We start from the raw sequence: 20,323 nt of genomic DNA on the forward strand, positions 1-20,323 counted from the left end.
TTATAATGGTGGTGTACCATTTGTACAGATTCTGTTTCATTCAAAATGGCTTCATAGATATATCTATGCTTGCCATCTTGGATAGGATAGTTTTGTACTCCTAAGTACCGTTCTTTGATGTGCCATGGATCATGTTTCCACTGGACATCTTCTAAGGATACAGATAGAATTTTTTCAGTTATTAACTTTTTAGCATAAATGATTTCTTTTTTTAGGATATCTTTAGCAGTTAGTTTCGGATTGGGTTTATCCTGAGAGGATGATCCTACTACAGGGAATTCTGATAGAGAAGAAAACTTCCCTTTTTTCTGATTTACTTTCTTCGGATATCTAGATCCTCCTGCTCCTTTATCAGGTGGTTCCATCTTTATCCTGCAAAAATTCACGGGTTAAAAAATCAGGAAGAGAGTTCTGATTTCCTTTAATATATTCAATTTTAAAATCGAATGCAGATAATTCAGATTGCCATCTTGCAAAAATTTGTTTAGAAACTAAATTTTTAACATCCTTTTGCAAAATATCTTTTGCAGCACTACAGTCAATACGGAGTAGAAAAGATTGATTTAATAAATCATCTTGAAATTTAGAAATGCATTTGACTATTGATAACATTTCTTTTTTGATGGTGGAATAGTTTTTCTGAGCATTCTTCCACATTCCAGATGCGAATCTAAGTAATTCATCTTTATTAGTAGAAGGGTTTTTCTGTTTTAGAATACCTCCATAACCAATATCAGAGGCATCCGTTTCAACAATTTTGAACCATTGAGGGTTTGCTAACCCTAGACATGGTAATTGTTTTACTCTAAGTTTGATTTTTCGGACTGCTTGGGTATGCTGATCATCCCAAGGTAATGGATTCTTTTTAAGCCTATCATATAAAATAGCACTATCCATTGCTATATTCTGGTAGTAGTCTGCTATATAATTAAGACTTCCTAAAAATCTTTGCAATTGATTTTTGTCTCTAATTTCATCAGGAAATTTAGAGGCAAATTCAATGCTTCTGTCAATAGGGATTATTGTCCCTTGACTAATATTCTGTCCTAGAAATCTAACTTCAGTTTGAAAGAGTTTCATTTTAGGTGCAGATATGACTAAACCATTTTTTCTGATAACATCTTTTGTAATTCTAAGATGTCTAAAATGTTGATCTATATTAGATGAAAATACTAATATATCATCTATATAGACAATAGTAAAATTTGAATACGGAATAAAAATATCGTTCATAATATTTTGAAATTCTGAAGGGGCATTTTTTAAACCGAATGGCATAACATTCCATTCATAATGCCCAAAGGGTACAGTAAATGCAGTTTTATATCTATCTTCTTCAGTTAGTTGAATCTGATAGTATCCAGATTTAAGATCAAATTTAGAAAATATTTTTGCAGAATGCAATCTATCTAAAAGATCTTTTTTGTTTGGAATAGGATATCTAATCCATTTCAGAGCATCATTCAAAGGTTTGTAATTTACTACAAGCCTTGGAACACCTCTTTCCTTTTCAGCTGCTTTATTCACATAGAAAGCGGTACAACTCCATGGTGAATAACTTTTTCTGATAAGCTTCTTTTCTAATAAATCTTGAATTTCTCTCTTACAAAGTTCAAGATATTCAGCATTCATTTGACTAGGACGAGCCTTAGTCGGAATCTGAGTTTTTTCATCAAATTCAGGTTTATAAGGTAAAGATACAATATATTTTTTCCTTTCCCAAAAAGCATTGGGAATATTGCTACAAACTTCGGTTAGAAATTGATTTTCAATTTCTTTGATTTTTAGTTTTATTTCTGGGGAGTTCAATTTCTCGGAAATATTCAAATTATGTATTTCTTCTTGTAAGAAGTTTAAATGAGCAGTTTTAGAATTAATTAAATATTCTAACTCATTTAAAGTCCTGGTTTCAGGGCTAGTAATAAATTCAAAATGTATTTTATGATTCTGAAAACTAGCATATAATCCGGTTTCATCTATCTTGTCATAAGGGAAAAATAAATTAATAAATGGAGTTCCCAGAATAACTTCTTGAGATAAATTTCGGATTAAAATAAAGGTTTGTGGAATACAGATTCCTTTATTACAAATATAAGCTTCAGGTAGCTTATAATTAATTGGCATTCTATCTCCACTTGCAGAATGTAGAGATTGTACGGTTTTTTCGAAGTATTTAGTCGGAACTAAACCTTCTCTAATACAGTTCATGTCAGCTCCGCTATCCACCAATGCTACTGCATTAGTAATGGTATATTCTTTGTTGATAACAATATTAATACTTATATACCATTTCTGATAGGTAATTTTCTGCATAGTATTTAAAAAGATAAGATTATTATCTAAAATACTAGATGGTTCTGTGTTTAGAATAGCAATCGATTTATCTTTTGATTGATGTTTTTCAGCTAGACTTTCTAATTGAATAAGTCTGATATTCTGGTTATCTAACTCTTCTCTGATGAGTTTTATTTCAGATTTAACTATATTTACCTCACTTCTTAAATCTTGAGAAGTAGAAGGTTTTAAAGAAGTTTCTGGTTTTCCTTCAAGTCTTTGAAGTACTTCTTTCATACTGTAATGTTTAGTAATATTCGGTTTCTCAAAGGAACTAGGAGAGTTTTTTGTCTGTTCTAAGCAAAATTGTAATATTTTACTTTTTAGCAGAGGGTCTGTTACTTTATCTATCATAGATATTATTTCTGATTGAGTATCCGTTAAAACATTAATACTCAAGCCATTCATTTCTACAATGGCTTTCCAATAGTCTTGGTTTTTAGAACATTGTCCTGCACAAGGTTCCTTTTCAGATATATCTTCTGATTGGCTAGAAGATAGAAAGTCAATTTCATTAACATCCTCAGAGTCACTAGAAGATGAAGATTCTTCTTCAGTATTAGAGGTCAGGAAAACTTTGCTTAATTCAGCTTTTAGATTGTCATCAATTTTTAATTCATTCAGTTTTCTTTTTGTAGAACATTTATTAGCATAATGCCCTATTTTTCCGCATTTAAAACAAGTTTTATTACTTGTTTTTTGTCCTGATTTTGTTTCAGATTTATTAGGAATATAATTTCCTTTAAATCTTTTCTTATGTCGAGGCTTCTGATAATAAATTTCTTTATTCTGTTTGTATTTTCTTCTTTTCTTATAATAAGATTTTCGAGAATACTCTTTCGAATCTCTAGAATTCCTTTTATGAGATTTTGGATAATCAATTTTCATATCATATGCAAATTGACTACAGAATTCACCAATTTCTTTTTTCCCATGTAAATTCTGTTTTTTCAATTGGTATTGTAATTTCATATCATTACAAATTTCTAATCCAGTTTGAACACAAGTAGTAATTATATGTCCATAAGTTAGATAACTATAAGAGATGATGTTTTCATTATTTTGATCTCTTAGTCTTTGTCTAACTTTTTCAGCAAAAAGAGGAGGAAGTCCATCAATGAACTTAGCCTTCCAATATTCAGAATTAGCATCATTGCGTTCCAATATTCAGAATTAGCATCATGGCTCTGATACCAATATTATCTATCATAGATATTATTTCTGATTGAGTATCCGTTAAAACATTAATACTCAAGCCATTCATTTCTACAATGGCTTTCCAATAGTCTTGGTTTTTAGAACATTGTCCTGCACAAGGTTCCTTTTCAGATATATCTTCTGATTGGCTAGAAGATAGAAAGTCAATTTCATTAACATCCTCAGAGTCACTAGAAGATGAAGATTCTTCTTCAGTATTAGAGGTCAGGAAAACTTTGCTTAATTCAGCTTTTAGATTGTCATCAATTTTTAATTCATTCAGTTTTCTTTTTGTAGAACATTTATTAGCATAATGCCCTATTTTTCCGCATTTAAAACAAGTTTTATTACTTGTTTTTTGTCCTGATTTTGTTTCAGATTTATTAGGAATATAATTTCCTTTAAATCTTTTCTTATGTCGAGGCTTCTGATAATAAATTTCTTTATTCTGTTTGTATTTTCTTCTTTTCTTATAATAAGATTTTCGAGAATACTCTTTCGAATCTCTAGAATTCCTTTTATGAGATTTTGGATAATCAATTTTCATATCATATGCAAATTGACTACAGAATTCACCAATTTCTTTTTTCCCATGTAAATTCTGTTTTTTCAATTGGTATTGTAATTTCATATCATTACAAATTTCTAATCCAGTTTGAACACAAGTAGTAATTATATGTCCATAAGTTAGATAACTATAAGAGATGATGTTTTCATTATTTTGATCTCTTAGTCTTTGTCTAACTTTTTCAGCAAAAAGAGGAGGAAGTCCATCAATGAACTTAGCCTTCCAATATTCAGAATTAGCATCATTGCGTTGCATAACTTTACAGATAAAGACATCTTTATACCATCTAAAATGGGTTAAAGATGGACATCTAAGGTTCTGTAAAAGTTCTCGACTTTTCTCTTGCCTTTGAGGATGACTCCCCACAAAATGCAAAAGAATAGTCTGAAGTAAAGTATAAACTGCATCAGGTTTAACTTGTGCAGTATTTGGTTCAGGTTTTGTAGCTGTGAAAATTTCAGTCTGCTGGGCAACAGTGAGAACATTATCCCACCATCCTTTTAAGGCACCAACAAAACCAGTAACAATGAATTTAGCCACAGCCGAATCATCATTACCACTAGCTTTGCAAATGCTGGCATACATTAACATTTTATGAACAACTTCATAAATTTGATATTCTGAAAGGCCATCAATATTCCATTCATAAATGGAACGACCATTATAAGAATTCTAATTTTGATAAAAGTCTTCCTCAAAGAGGAGATCTTGAGGAGTAGGTCTTTTATAATAGGTCTTAAAACCTGTATTAGGTTCATTACTAAGTTTATATAACATGGTTTGAACTTTACTGATATCTGGTCCAGACTCAAGATCAGAGTTTTCAGTACTAGAATCTTGGCTAATAATATTAATCTTTAAATTTTTCATTCTTTCAATGATTAAATTAGCAAAGTCTATATCCTGTTTATCAGACAGTTTAAAGTCTTTGATTTCTGGACTAGGTTTAACATCTACTTCAACAATTTCTTTGTCTTTATTTTTTGAAGTGGATTCAACCTTGGTAGATAAAACTTTAGGTGTATCCTTAAGTTTTTCTTCAATACTACTCAATTGATTATGAATAGTATTTTCAATTCTGATTAATTGACTACCAATAGTCTGAAGACTTAGATTGGTATGATTGTGCTGTTTTATGACGGTAGTTACTGATTCACTAGGTATAGCATATGGAACTGCTTCTAGTGCTTTACTTTCATTGTCATTTTTAAGAGTCAAGGCTTCAGGTGGAGGATGAATAGAATTAATCTTAGTTCCATCACTCTTAGTCCACATTTTTGTATAATCTTCTATAACATGGATAGTTTTCTGATTAGGGTACCAATTATGAAACCAAATAGTAAAGGTTGTCATTTTTTGATCCCTTTCTAACTCTTGATAATAAATATATAAATATTTTTAAGAATATAATTTTAAAGGAAATTACTAAAAATCATAATCTGCTATTTATGCTAAGTCTATATGATTTCCTCTAATTTAATTCAATGAATCAATTGGATTCTCGAGACTTAACTGAAAGTTCTATAAAGAACTCCGTAATTGAAGAGTTTGACCAAACTAAACAATTAAATCAATGGACCATACCCGCAATAAAATCAAATAAAATCTATAAAAAAGGATTTTTTGATTTCATTAGTCAAAATAATATCAAGACTCTTGAACAGTCAATCGGACTTGACCAAGAATTCAAAACCCTTAGACTTTTGAGTCTTAAAGATATTGAAAAGTATTTAAAATCTAAATACAACTACCTGCACGTTGGATGCATTCAAATAGCATTCAAACCTTTGACTTTGGCCGGATTAAATGCCAGTATCTTATCCTATTTGCGAGATGCTAGGTGTTTGGATTTCTTACCATCTTTAATGGGAATAATCCAAACTAGTTTATGCCATGGACCGGTTTATTTTAATGTTTACCCGAATTTGACCTTATCTTTGACAGATAGAAATCTGTTTGAGGCAGTGTCCCTGCATATTCAAACACAGGGATATAATTATCTCCCTGGATCTGAGACAATATCAGTAATATATAGGATTCATTATAAGGTAATGAATACCTTGACTCCTAACGCAATACTGCGTAGTGAACCAGGCAAGACTATAGTAATAGATAGTAATTGCTTGACTACTAATATTGCAATTCCGAAGTTAATTAAATGGGAAGAAATTGACTTTCCACATGAATGGGTTGTACAGGATGCTGTACCACCTGTCAATATTATGAACAGGAATTTAAATCAAATAACCCAAACACCTGAGGGAGATGTTGAAATAACATTTGCCCCTAATAAAATCAGTAAACTAAGCTTAACTAGAAGCTCTTCCGCCAAAAGGATAGAAGACTATAAAGTCTCATATCCTAGTAGTTTATCTAGATACTCTGTATCAAATGATGGACTTAAAGAGCAGATCATCCGAGGATTAAAGATTTCTGATCAACAAATTCCACATGGAGTCTATGTTGAACAGACAACTGAACAGGAGAAAGAACAAAGGACTTCTCCGACTCAATCTGAAATGAGTTTCCATTTATAAAATTTTATGGATTATAGTCCAGGATCAATACCTAGACAGTGGCTTAATCAGGAGCTCATGATGACAAAACATGAAGCTTTCCGAAATTGGTTTTTTGCAGCCTTTAATAGTAGGATTGAATAAGTCTGATATTCTGGTTATCTAACTCTTCTCTGATGAGTTTTATTTCAGATTTAACTATATTTACCTCACTTCTTAAATCTTGAGAAGTAGAAGGTTTTAAAGAAGTTTCTGGTTTTCCTTCAAGTCTTTGAAGTACTTCTTTCATACTGTAATGTTTAGTAATATTCGGTTTCTCAAAGGAACTAGGAGAGTTTTTTGTCTGTTCTAAGCAAAATTGTAATATTTTACTTTTTAGCAGAGGGTCTGTTACTTTATCTATCATAGATATTATTTCTGATTGAGTATCCGTTAAAACATTAATACTCAAGCCATTCATTTCTACAATGGCTTTCCAATAGTCTTGGTTTTTAGAACATTGTCCTGCACAAGGTTCCTTTTCAGATATATCTTCTGATTGGCTAGAAGATAGAAAGTCAAGCTGAAAAACATCAATCAAAAGATAAATCGATTGCTATTCTAAACACAGAACCATCTAGTATTTTAGATAATAATCTTATCTTTTTAAATACTATGCAGAAAATTACCTATCAGAAATGGTATATAAGTATTAATATTGTTATCAACAAAGAATATACCATTACTAATGCAGTAGCATTGGTGGATAGCGGAGCTGACATGAACTGTATTAGAGAAGGTTTAGTTCCGACTAAATACTTCGAAAAAACCGTACAATCTCTACATTCTGCAAGTGGAGATAGAATGCCAATTAATTATAAGCTACCTGAAGCTTATATTTGTAATAAAGGAATCTGTATTCCACAAACCTTTATTTTAATCCGAAATTTATCTCAAGAAGTTATTCTGGGAACTCCATTTATTAATTTATTTTTCCCTTATGACAAGATAGATGAAACCGGATTATATGCTAGTTTTCAGAATCATAAAATACATTTTGAATTTATTACTAGCCCTGAAACCAGGACTTTAAATGAGTTAGAATATTTAATTAATTCTAAAACTGCTCATTTAAACTTCTTACAAGAAGAAATACATAATTTGAATATTTCCGAGAAATTGAACTCCCCAGAAATAAAACTAAAAATCAAAGAAATTGAAAATCAATTTCTAACCGAAGTTTGTAGCAATATTCCCAATGCTTTTTGGGAAAGGAAAAAATATATTGTATCTTTACCTTATAAACCTGAATTTGATGAAAAAACTCAGATTCCGACTAAGGCTCGTCCTAGTCAAATGAATGCTGAATATCTTGAACTTTGTAAGAGAGAAATTCAAGATTTATTAGAAAAGAAGCTTATCAGAAAAAGTTATTCACCATGGAGTTGTACCGCTTTCTATGTGAATAAAGCAGCTGAAAAGGAAAGAGGTGTTCCAAGGCTTGTAGTAAATTACAAACCTTTGAATGATGCTCTGAAATGGATTAGATATCCTATTCCAAACAAAAAAGATCTTTTAGATAGATTGCATTCTGCAAAAATATTTTCTAAATTTGATCTTAAATCTGGATACTATCAGATTCAACTAACTGAAGAAGATAGATATAAAACTGCATTTACTGTACCCTTTGGGCATTATGAATGGAATGTTATGCCATTCGGTTTAAAAAATGCCCCTTCAGAATTTCAAAATATTATGAACGATATTTTTATTCCGTATTCAAATTTTACTATTGTCTATATAGATGATATATTAGTATTTTCATCTAATATAGATCAACATTTTAGACATCTTAGAATTACAAAAGATGTTATCAGAAAAAATGGTTTAGTCATATCTGCACCTAAAATGAAACTCTTTCAAACTGAAGTTAGATTTCTAGGACAGAATATTAGTCAAGGGACAATAATCCCTATTGACAGAAGCATTGAATTTGCCTCTAAATTTCCTGATGAAATTAGAGACAAAAATCAATTGCAAAGATTTTTAGGAAGTCTTAATTATATAGCAGACTACTACCAGAATATAGCAATGGATAGTGCTATTTTATATGATAGGCTTAAAAAGAATCCATTACCTTGGGATGATCAGCATACCCAAGCAGTCCGAAAAATCAAACTTAGAGTAAAACAATTACCATGTCTAGGGTTAGCAAACCCTCAATGGTTCAAAATTGTTGAAACGGATGCCTCTGATATTGGTTATGGAGGTATTCTAAAACAGAAAAACCCTTCTACTAATAAAGATGAATTACTTAGATTCGCATCTGGAATGTGGAAGAATGCTCAGAAAAACTATTCCACCATCAAAAAAGAAATGTTATCAATAGTCAAATGCATTTCTAAATTTCAAGATGATTTATTAAATCAATCTTTTCTACTCCGTATTGACTGTAGTGCTGCAAAAGATATTTTGCAAAAGGATGTTAAAAATTTAGTTTCTAAACAAATTTTTGCAAGATGGCAATCTGAATTATCTGCATTCGATTTTAAAATTGAATATATTAAAGGAAATCAGAACTCTCTTCCTGATTTTTTAACCCGTGAATTTTTGCAGGATAAAGATGGAACCACCTGATAAAGGAGCAGGAGGATCTAGATATCCGAAGAAAGTAAATCAGAAAAAAGGGAAGTTTTCTTCTCTATCAGAATTCCCTGTAGTAGGATCATCCTCTCAGGATAAACCCAATCCGAAACTAACTGCTAAAGATATCCTAAAAAAAGAAATCATTTATGCTAAAAAGTTAATAACTGAAAAAATTCTATCTGTATCCTTAGAAGATGTCCAGTGGAAACATGATCCATGGCACATCAAAGAACGGTACTTAGGAGTACAAAACTATCCTATCCAAGATGGCAAGCATAGATATATCTATGAAGCCATTTTGAATGAAACAGAATCTGTACAAATGGTACACCACCATTATAATCTGAAAGACAGTAAGTCTCCTATAACACATTCTAAGTGTTATATAGTAAAAGTCTTACATATAACAGAATGGGCTCTTGACCCCTCAAGACCCAGTCTGAAATTGAATGGTCAAAACTATAATTATTGGGATTATGTTTTGGCATGGTCATTCATGTTCTATTATCAGAATCCGATCAGGAAACACTCCTGGTTTATCAGTATTAACCCTGAAATTGTTAAAGGAAAAGGTTTCCCTCTCTGGTTTCTGCATTGGTGGGAGAAATTCGGTCCAGAACTGAGTTTCTTACCAGATACACTGAAAGACCCTTGGCTAAAATGGTATGAGTATCATCCAAAGCTCAAGGGAAAAACTGCAGAAAAAACCCCAAAAGGGTTATCAGCACTCTGTTATATGGCAGAGTTCAAAATACCATGGATATGGAGATGGGATCTAGAATTTCACTTTGATGATCTCTTAATTCCATGTATTAGCAGAACTTTTCATTACAAATGGTGGGATGGATTTCCTATTACAGATACCCATAAACTCATTTGCCAAACTGTAATTGAGTATGAAAATGCCTATAAGGCTACTCAAAAATCCGTATCTATTTCACCTTCTGATAATATTTTCCAATTTTTACTGGATGATATTCAGAAAAGATATCCGAACCTTTCATCTGTAGATCAACAGATTAAAGCTATGGAAATAATTAAAAATCAATTCCTAGCTCATCATCAGAAGCAAGATATAGAGACTGAAATTCTAGATGACTCGTCATCTCAAGAAAATCAGTATGCTGTATTGGCTGGAGAAAGCCAAGATCCGAATGAGGATTTCGATGACTCAAAATCAGCAAAATCGGATACCTCAATGGCAGATTACTGGGATGCTATCATCGAAGTGCATTCTCAGAAGTTACTAAAATCTGCAAAAGGCAAACAAAAAGATCAGTAGTTTGCTACAGGTACTGTACAATTGTACAGTAAATCCGTATTTCAGTATTATTCGACAGTATCAGCATCTAGAAGACACTATTCAAAATAGTGATTGTCAGCTTAAATAGTAAAGGTCAAGACTGTTTCGACAGGAAGAGTCAAGAACTATTTTGACAGGAAGAGTCAAGAACTATTTCGACAGGAAGAGTCAAGAACTACATAGAAGGCGGCTTACTGTGCCAACAGTAGATGGCGGCTTACTGTGACAAATAGTAAAAGGCAAATAGTAAAAGTCAATTTTACTATTCACTATTCATCAGAAGACGACAAAGTAGACCTGGAAACCGGAACTGTTCCGGTCATCTAAAAATTTTTATAAATTCCGAATGTTGGTTCATTCTGAATCTAAGTTTTTTCTTCTAAGTTTTTCCTTTTCAAGTTTTTAGTTTCTTCTCTCTTTCTCTGTCAAGCTCTGTAATAGTAGTTTGTAATTAAAGCTAGAAGATTAATAAAGCCGAAGTATTTTGAAGATTAAGTCTGGTTTCTGCTCTCCCATCTTTGTAAGTTTTCTCTTTATCGGTATTTTGAAGATTAAGTCTGGTTTCTGCTCTCCCATCTTTGTAAGTTTTCTCTTTATCTCTTATGTTAAACGATCCTTCTTAATATTGGTATCAGAGCCATGATAGCTTAAATCCGAATTAGAGGAGAATATGTAGATATAGACTAAATCCAAATTATGATAGTTAGAAATTTCCTTTTAGAAATTTGTTCTTAAAAATAATTTATTATAATCCTTGAATTATGGTACGTCACCCAAGTCGCGTATGGGTTTAGATCCGTTGTTGCCGGGTAGGCGTTGAGGATCGTTTGATACCCTTTAAACCGTTGACAGACGTGTAATTTAATAATTATATATAAATATTTTTAAGAATATAATTTTAAAGGAAATTACTAAAAATCATAATCTGCTATTTATGCTAAGTCTATATGATTTCCTCTAATTTAATTCAATGAATCAATTGGATTCTCGAGACTTAACTGAAAGTTCTATAAAGAACTCCGTAATTGAAGAGTTTGACCAAACTAAACAATTAAATCAATGGACCATACCCGCAATAAAATCAAATAAAATCTATAAAAAAGGATTTTTTGATTTCATTAGTCAAAATAATATCAAGACTCTTGAACAGTCAATCGGACTTGACCAAGAATTCAAAACCCTTAGACTTTTGAGTCTTAAAGATATTGAAAAGTATTTAAAATCTAAATACAACTACCTGCACGTTGGATGCATTCAAATAGCATTCAAACCTTTGACTTTGGCCGGATTAAATGCCAGTATCTTATCCTATTTGCGAGATGCTAGGTGTTTGGATTTCTTACCATCTTTAATGGGAATAATCCAAACTAGTTTATGCCATGGACCGGTTTATTTTAATGTTTACCCGAATTTGACCTTATCTTTGACAGATAGAAATCTGTTTGAGGCAGTGTCCCTGCATATTCAAACACAGGGATATAATTATCTCCCTGGATCTGAGACAATATCAGTAATATATAGGATTCATTATAAGGTAATGAATACCTTGACTCCTAACGCAATACTGCGTAGTGAACCAGGCAAGACTATAGTAATAGATAGTAATTGCTTGACTACTAATATTGCAATTCCGAAGTTAATTAAATGGGAAGAAATTGACTTTCCACATGAATGGGTTGTACAGGATGCTGTACCACCTGTCAATATTATGAACAGGAATTTAAATCAAATAACCCAAACACCTGAGGGAGATGTTGAAATAACATTTGCCCCTAATAAAATCAGTAAACTAAGCTTAACTAGAAGCTCTTCCGCCAAAAGGATAGAAGACTATAAAGTCTCATATCCTAGTAGTTTATCTAGATACTCTGTATCAAATGGACTTAAAGAGCAAATCATCCGAGGATTAAAGATTTCTGATCAACAAATTCCACATGGAGTCTATGTTGAACAGACAACTGAACAGGAGAAAGAACAAAGGACTTCTCCGACTCAATCTGAAATGAGTTTCCATTTATAAAATTTTATGGATTATAGTCCAGGATCAATACCTAGACAGTGGCTTAATCAGGAGCTCATGATGACAAAACATGAAGCTTTCCGAAATTGGTTTTTTGCAGCCTTTAATAGTAGGACTCTTGAAAATATTAAAAATATTTATTATCAAGAGTTAGAAAGGGATCAAAAAATGACAACCTTTACTATTTGGTTTCATAATTGGTACCCTAATCAGAAAACTATCCATGTTATAGAAGATTATACAAAAATGTGGACTAAGAGTGATGGAACTAAGATTAATTCTATTCATCCTCCACCTGAAGCCTTGACTCTTAAAAATGACAATGAAAGTAAAGCACTAGAAGCAGTTCCATATGCTATACCTAGTGAATCAGTAACTACCGTCATAAAACAGCACAATCATACCAATCTAAGTCTTCAGACTATTGGTAGTCAATTAATCAGAATTGAAAATACTATTCATAATCAATTGAGTAGTATTGAAGAAAAACTTAAGGATACACCTAAAGTTTTATCTACCAAGGTTGAATCCACTTCAAAAAATAAAGACAAAGAAATTGTTGAAGTAGATGTTAAACCTAGTCCAGAAATCAAAGACTTTAAACTGTCTGATAAACAGGATATAGACTTTGCTAATTTAATCATTGAAAGAATGAAAAATTTAAAGATTAATATTATTAGCCAAGATTCTAGTACTGAAAACTCTGATCTTGAGTCTGGACCAGATATCAGTAAAGTTCAAACCATGTTATATAAACTTAGTAATGAACCTAATACAGGTTTTAAGACCTATTATAAAAGACCTACTCCTCAAGATCTCCTCTTTGAGGAAGACTTTTATCAAAATCAGAATTCTTATAATGGTCGTTCCATTTATGAATGGAATATTGATGGCCTTTCAGAATATCAAATTTATGAAGTTGTTCATAAAATGTTAATGTATGCCAGCATTTGCAAAGCTAGTGGTAATGATGATTCGGCTGTGGCTAAATTCATTGTTACTGGTTTTGTTGGTGCCTTAAAAGGATGGTGGGATAATGTTCTCACTGTTGCCCAGCAGACTGAAATTTTCACAGCTACAAAACCTGAACCAAATACTGCACAAGTTAAACCTGATGCAGTTTATACTTTACTTCAGACTATTCTTTTGCATTTTGTGGGGAGTCATCCTCAAAGGCAAGAGAAAAGTCGAGAACTTTTACAGAACCTTAGATGTCCATCTTTAACCCATTTTAGATGGTATAAAGATGTCTTTATCTGTAAAGTTATGCAACGCAATGATGCTAATTCTGAATATTGGAAGGCTAAGTTCATTGATGGACTTCCTCCTCTTTTTGCTGAAAAAGTTAGACAAAGACTAAGAGATCAAAATAATGAAAACATCATCTCTTATAGTTATCTAACTTATGGACATATAATTACTACTTGTGTTCAAACTGGATTAGAAATTTGTAATCATATGAAATTACAATACCAATTGAAAAAACAGAATTTGCATGGGAAAAAAGAAATTGGTGAATTCTGTAGTCAATTTGCATATGATATGAAAATTGATTATCCAAAATCTCATAAAAGGAATTCTAGAGATTCGAAAGAGTATTCTCGAAAATCTTATTATAAGAAAAGAAGAAAATACAAACAGAATAAAGAAATTTATTATCAGAAGCCTCGACATAAGAAAAGATTTAAAGGAAATTATATTCCTAATAAATCTGAAACAAAATCAGGACAAAAAACAAGTAATAAAACTTGTTTTAAATGCGGAAAAATAGGGCATTATGCTAATAAATGTTCTACAAAAAGAAAACTGAATGAATTAAAAATTGATGACAATCTAAAAGCTGAATTAAGCAAAGTTTTCCTGACCTCTAATACTGAAGAAGAATCTTCATCTTCTAGTGACTCTGAGGATGTTAATGAAAAAAAGTCTTCCTCAAAGAGGAGATCTTGAGGAGTAGGTCTTTTATAATAGGTCTTAAAACCTGTATTAGGTTCATTACTAAGTTTATATAACATGGTTTGAACTTTACTGATATCTGGTCCAGACTCAAGATCAGAGTTTTCAGTACTAGAATCTTGGCTAATAATATTAATCTTTAAATTTTTCATTCTTTCAATGATTAAATTAGCAAAGTCTATATCCTGTTTATCAGACAGTTTAAAGTCTTTGATTTCTGGACTAGATTTAACATCTACTTCAACAATTTCTTTGTCTTTATTTTTTGAAGTGGATTCAACCTTGGTAGATAAAACTTTAGGTGTATCCTTAAGTTTTTCTTCAATACTACTCAATTGATTATGAATAGTATTTTCAATTCTGATTAATTGACTACCAATAGTCTGAAGACTTAGATTGGTATGATTGTGCTGTTTTATGACGGTAGTTACTGATTCACTAGGTATAGCATATGGAACTGCTTCTAGTGCTTTACTTTCATTGTCATTTTTAAGAGTCAAGGCTTCAGGTGGAGGATGAATAGAATTAATCTTAGTTCCATCACTCTTAGTCCACATTTTTGTATAATCTTCTATAACATGGATAGTTTTCTGATTAGGGTACCAATTATGAAACCAAATAGTAAAGGTTGTCATTTTTTGATCCCTTTCTAACTCTTGATAATAAATATTTTTAATATTTTCAAGAGTCCTACTATTAAAGGCTGCAAAAAACCAATTTCGGAAAGCTTCATGTTTTGTCATCATGAGCTCCTGATTAAGCCACTGTCTAGGTATTGATCCTGGACTATAATCCATAAAATTTTATAAATGGAAACTCATTTCAGATTGAGTCGGAGAAGTCCTTTGTTCTTTCTCCTGTTCAGTTGTCTGTTCAACATAGACTCCATGTGGAATTTGTTGATCAGAAATCTTTAATCCTCGGATGATTTGCTCTTTAAGTCCATCATTTGATACAGAGTATCTAGATAAACTACTAGGATATGAGACTTTATAGTCTTCTATCCTTTTGGCGGAAGAGCTTCTAGTTAAGCTTAGTTTACTGATTTTATTAGGGGCAAATGTTATTTCAACATCTCCCTCAGGTGTTTGGGTTATTTGATTTAAATTCCTGTTCATAATATTGACAGGTGGTACAGCATCCTGTACAACCCATTCATGTGGAAAGTCAATTTCTTCCCATTTAATTAACTTCGGAATTGCAATATTAGTAGTCAAGCAATTACTATCTATTACTATAGTCTTGCCTGGTTCACTACGCAGTATTGCGTTAGGAGTCAAGGTATTCATTACCTTATAATGAATCCTATATATTACTGATATTGTCTCAGATCCAGGGAGATAATTATATCCCTGTGTTTGAATATGCAGGGACACTGCCTCAAACAGATTTCTATCTGTCAAAGATAAGGTCAAATTCGGGTAAACATTAAAATAAACCGGTCCATGGCATAAACTAGTTTGGATTATTCCCATTAAAGATGGTAAGAAATCCAAACACCTAGCATCTCGCAAATAGGATAAGATACTGGCATTTAATCCGGCCAAAGTCAAAGGTTTGAATGCTATTTGAATGCATCCAACGTGCAGGTAGTTGTATTTAGATTTTAAATACTTTTCAATATCTTTAAGACTCAAAAGTCTAAGGGTTTTGAATTCTTGGTCAAGTCCGATTGACTGTTCAAGAGTCTTGATATTATTTTGACTAATGAAATCAAAAAATCCTTTTTTATAGATTTTATTTGATTTTATTGCGGGTATGGTCCATTGATTTAATTGTTTAGTTTGGTCAAACTCTTCAATTACGGAGTTCTTTATAGAACTTTCAGTTAAGTCTCGAGAATCCAATTGATTCATTGAATTAAATTAGAGGAAATCATATAGACTTAGCATAAATAGCAGATTATGATTTTTAGTAATTTCCTTTAAAATTATATTCTTAAAAATATTTATATATAATTATTAAATTACACGTCTGTCAACGGTTTAAAGGGTATCAAACGATCCTCAACGCCTACCCGGCAACAACGGATCTAAACCCATACGCGACTTGGGTGACGTACCATAATTCAAGGATTATAATAAATTATTTTTAAGAACAAATTTCTAAAAGGAAATTTCTAACTATCATAATTTGGATTTAGTCTATATCTACATATTCTCCTCTAATTCGGATTTAAGCTATCATGGCTCTGATACCAATATTAAGAAGGATCGTTTAACATAAGAGATAAAGAGAAAACTTACAAAGATGGGAGAGCAGAAACCAGACTTAATCTTCAAAATACCGATAAAGAGAAAACTTACAAAGATGGGAGAGCAGAAACCAGACTTAATCTTCAAAATACTTCGGCTTTATTAATCTTCTAGCTTTAATTACAAACTACTATTACAGAGCTTGAGTTTTATATCTAATTCAATGAGATAGATATAGACTAAGGAACTATAATTCTTTAAACAAAAAAAAACTAAGGAACTATAATTGCTTTAGAAAAAAAAACTATTTTTGTTTTATTACCACAAAGTTAGCAATTAAAATAGAAATTGAGAAGAAAAAGAAAGGATATGCTAGATGTGCAGACAGGAGCGGACCCACACTGAGGCTTATGGGGGCACGTGCTCCTGCGGTCCCAAGCTCAAAGCGACTTTAACCACAACTTTAACCACAAATTTTCCAAAGCTATCTACTTTAGAATAAAAGTATTTGCACAACTTCATTAGGAAAGAATACTTGGCCCGACGGTAAAGTGCCCATCTAAAGGCACCCCGCCGAAGTGTTCATGGCGCCCATCTAAAGGCAAATTTTAGAAAGGCCAGCGCTTTGGGGAAAGCTAAATAGTTTTCGGGGTGTGAAGACTTGGTCAAAAATTGGTCAATTTTGTTGGACAATTTTATTTAGGGGGAAAGCAAAATAGCTTCTCCACCTCAGCTCTCTCTCTCCACCTCACTTCTCTCCCTCCACCTCATCTTCTCTCTCCACCTCATCTTCTCTCTCTCTTCTCCGATAGGTCGCCGGCCGGAAAATTTTCCAGCCGGCGACCTATCGGAGAAGGGAGAGAGAAGATGAGGTGGAGGGAGGTGAGGTGAGGGGGAGGGAGGTGAGGGGGAGAGTTTTTTATTTTGAGCCTTATTCTCCATAAAATATGTTTCCCAGGAAACTTTTCAAAATTTTGCATATTTCCTTTAAAATTTCACACCCCGGAAACTATTTAGCTTTCCCCAAAGCGCTGGCCTTTTAGAAAGTATGAACAAATGAAACGCCCAATAACACTTTGTGCAGACCCTTTAGAAATTACCTATTTGTTTTTTCCTCTACTTTCTTTGAAGTAATCACTTTGACCTCAGAGTCTGCTAGGATTCATCTTATCTCTAGTAGAATTATTTGCATTCACACAGTACCCATATGTCCTTTCATCCTTCATTTTTTTGTTTATTTTCTTGTAATATTCTTTTTAAATTCATTATTGTCTCTATTTCACTTCTTCATTGATCTTTACAGAATATGGATTATGATGATTTCTTAAAGATAGAGGGTCTTATATAACCATATAATTCGTATATATTTCTTTTTATATATTTGACACTAATTATTTATATTTAGATTTCACAGCTTAATTAGTTAAGAGTCTTGTTATAGCATACATGGATCTTTAGTTTGAAGGGAACATAACTTTTTTTTACTAATTTACTTATTACTAATTTCGGTAAAAGTTTTTAATGATGCTCGACAATTCGTCACTGACTCAGTGCTGATTGTATTTTATATTTGGTTACTATATAATATAATCAAATGGGCCCCCATAAAATTACTTGGGTCCGCCACTGTGTGCAGACGACACTTACACCCTCAAACGACGGTAGCGTTGATGAGTTCGGCCGAAGGGAAACTAACTAAATGCATACCTTACTTAATTAGAATTTTTCATTTGTAATCTTACAGCATGAAAAACATAAGGCGGAGAAAGACCCAGAAAATGCCCAGAGACACAAAATTGAAGAGGGGATTGCTGCAACGTTTGCCGTGGGAAGTGGTGGGTATGCCCTTCATGAACATCATGAGAAGAAAGAAGCTCGCAAAGAAGATGAAGAGGCGCATGGAAAGAAACATCACCATCTCTTCTAACTATTTTATTTTCTTTTTCGTTACCATGATTATGAAATAAATTTGCGTTCTCTAAAAAAAAAATAATAATAATTGTGTGTGTGCACGTGCTTGGTTTCTCTTTGATCTTTCAAGAAACCCATCTCAATATTAGCAAAAGCATGTGGTTTTAGGAAGTCTTCAATAGTAATTGTTCTTAATTTATCATGTGTTCACGCATGGGCGGAGCCACATAGGGGCCCGTAGGGGCGTAGGCCCCCACGGTTCCGAGATAAAAACGTCTTTGAGTGTGAAAATCTCATGATCGGATTTAGGTAAAATACATGTGATTGTCAAATTATATCACAAAGCCGTAGTTGGCTCGGTGGTTGAGTCACTCGTCGTTCACACAACACGTCATGAGTTCGACCTTTTAAAGATAACTTGTTTTAGTGTTAATGGCGCCTCTCCATTAATACTTATAAGGGGGCTTTCTAAAAATTTCAATTCATTTTTGCCTGTCTAATCGGTACCTCAAATTTTCTTTTGAACTCCTACTTTTTTTTTTTTGTTAAACTTCTACTTCTTTGGTTATCAAATTTCTTTTGTTCATATTTTTTTGTAAATTTATTCAACTTCAGATAGAGTTATTTGCATCTCCATGTTATCCTTAGGTCCTATTAATTCTTCATTCTTGTGTATATATCCAAACATTATTTAATTTAACTGCAAATGTTATTTATTTATGTTTAGATTTTAGTAAAAACAAGTTACAGTTAGTTATAACCTAATTAGTTGATAGTATTGCTATGACATATAGAATCATTGGTCTGAAAAACATATGATTTTTTTTTTTTTTTTTTGCAATTTAGACTTATACTAACTAATTTCGATAGAGGTTAGTAACGAAGCTCTGCAATTCGTCATTAATGACAGTATTCCTTTTTTTACTGTTTAACAGTGCCCCCACCAAGAAAAGTTTTTGGCTTCGATGTTAGTAAATGTTCTTTGTCCTCAGTCGTTGATCTAGAAGCAGTAGTGGTTCACGAAAAACTTATGAACAAAAATTCATATTAATGGAACATGAGTGTTTTTATTTCATGCTCAATAACTTCGTATATAGTTCATCTTCTCACCAAATTATTTCTTGAGTGAAATTTTTGAGTGAGCTAATTATTACAAACTAAATCGAAAATGAAGATATTGGAGTAAACTAAACAGAATTTGTGTATGTATATCTAAATCTTGGAATACTGAATATTAAAAATTTCCTTAGATAACTGTTAAGAAACTAAAAAATGGAATTATGGAGAAGGGTAGTGACATTCACGTAAGAAGATACCAAGATTCTTGAAATAGCCAAAGCCAACCATGAAATTTTGACATTGATAGAGGGATTTTACAAAAAACTTGTAATGTAATATAGTGGTAACTTCTCTGATTAAAATAAAACTAATGATTTCGATAGAGGTTAGTAATGAAGCTCTACAATTCGTCATTAATGACTGTATTTTTCTTTTTTTTACTGTTTAACAGTGCCCCCACCAATTAAAGTTTCTGGCTTCGCCACTGTTTCACGTGTAGATTTGGATGGCTTGGATTTCAGTATAATTAAATCACCCTTTTCCTTTCTTTTTCCTTAGGGAAAAGTACACCACATTTGAAAATTCTCTGTGCAATGATATATATATATATATATATATATATATATATATATATATATA

General features: G+C 32.1%; 1 protein-coding gene and 1 long non-coding RNA gene across 2 annotated transcripts in view; both read left to right on the forward strand.

Moving 5' to 3' along the window:
• The window catches only part of LOC147567218 (uncharacterized), a 50,878-nt gene extending 32,042 nt beyond the window's left edge, over positions 1-18,836 (forward strand). The window contains exon 2 of the mRNA XM_086653824.1: positions 18,459-18,836. Coding sequence (XP_086509950.1) covers positions 18,459-18,641 — 183 coding nt within the window. The 3' untranslated portion in view covers positions 18,642-18,836. The remainder of the gene's footprint in view (positions 1-18,458) is intronic.
• Positions 1,900-18,442, forward strand: LOC147567219 (uncharacterized). Its single transcript, XR_015230719.1, has 3 exons — positions 1,900-2,059; positions 16,992-17,330; positions 17,762-18,442. It is a non-coding gene; the product is annotated as an uncharacterized LOC147567219 (long non-coding RNA).
• Positions 18,837-20,323: the final 1,487 nt, after the last annotated feature.

This window comes from Eschscholzia californica, unplaced genomic scaffold (assembly GCF_041429995.1).
Source record: "Eschscholzia californica isolate CP2 unplaced genomic scaffold, dmEscCali1.0.p SCAF_1, whole genome shotgun sequence".
NCBI lineage: Eukaryota > Viridiplantae > Streptophyta > Magnoliopsida > Ranunculales > Papaveraceae > Eschscholzia > Eschscholzia californica.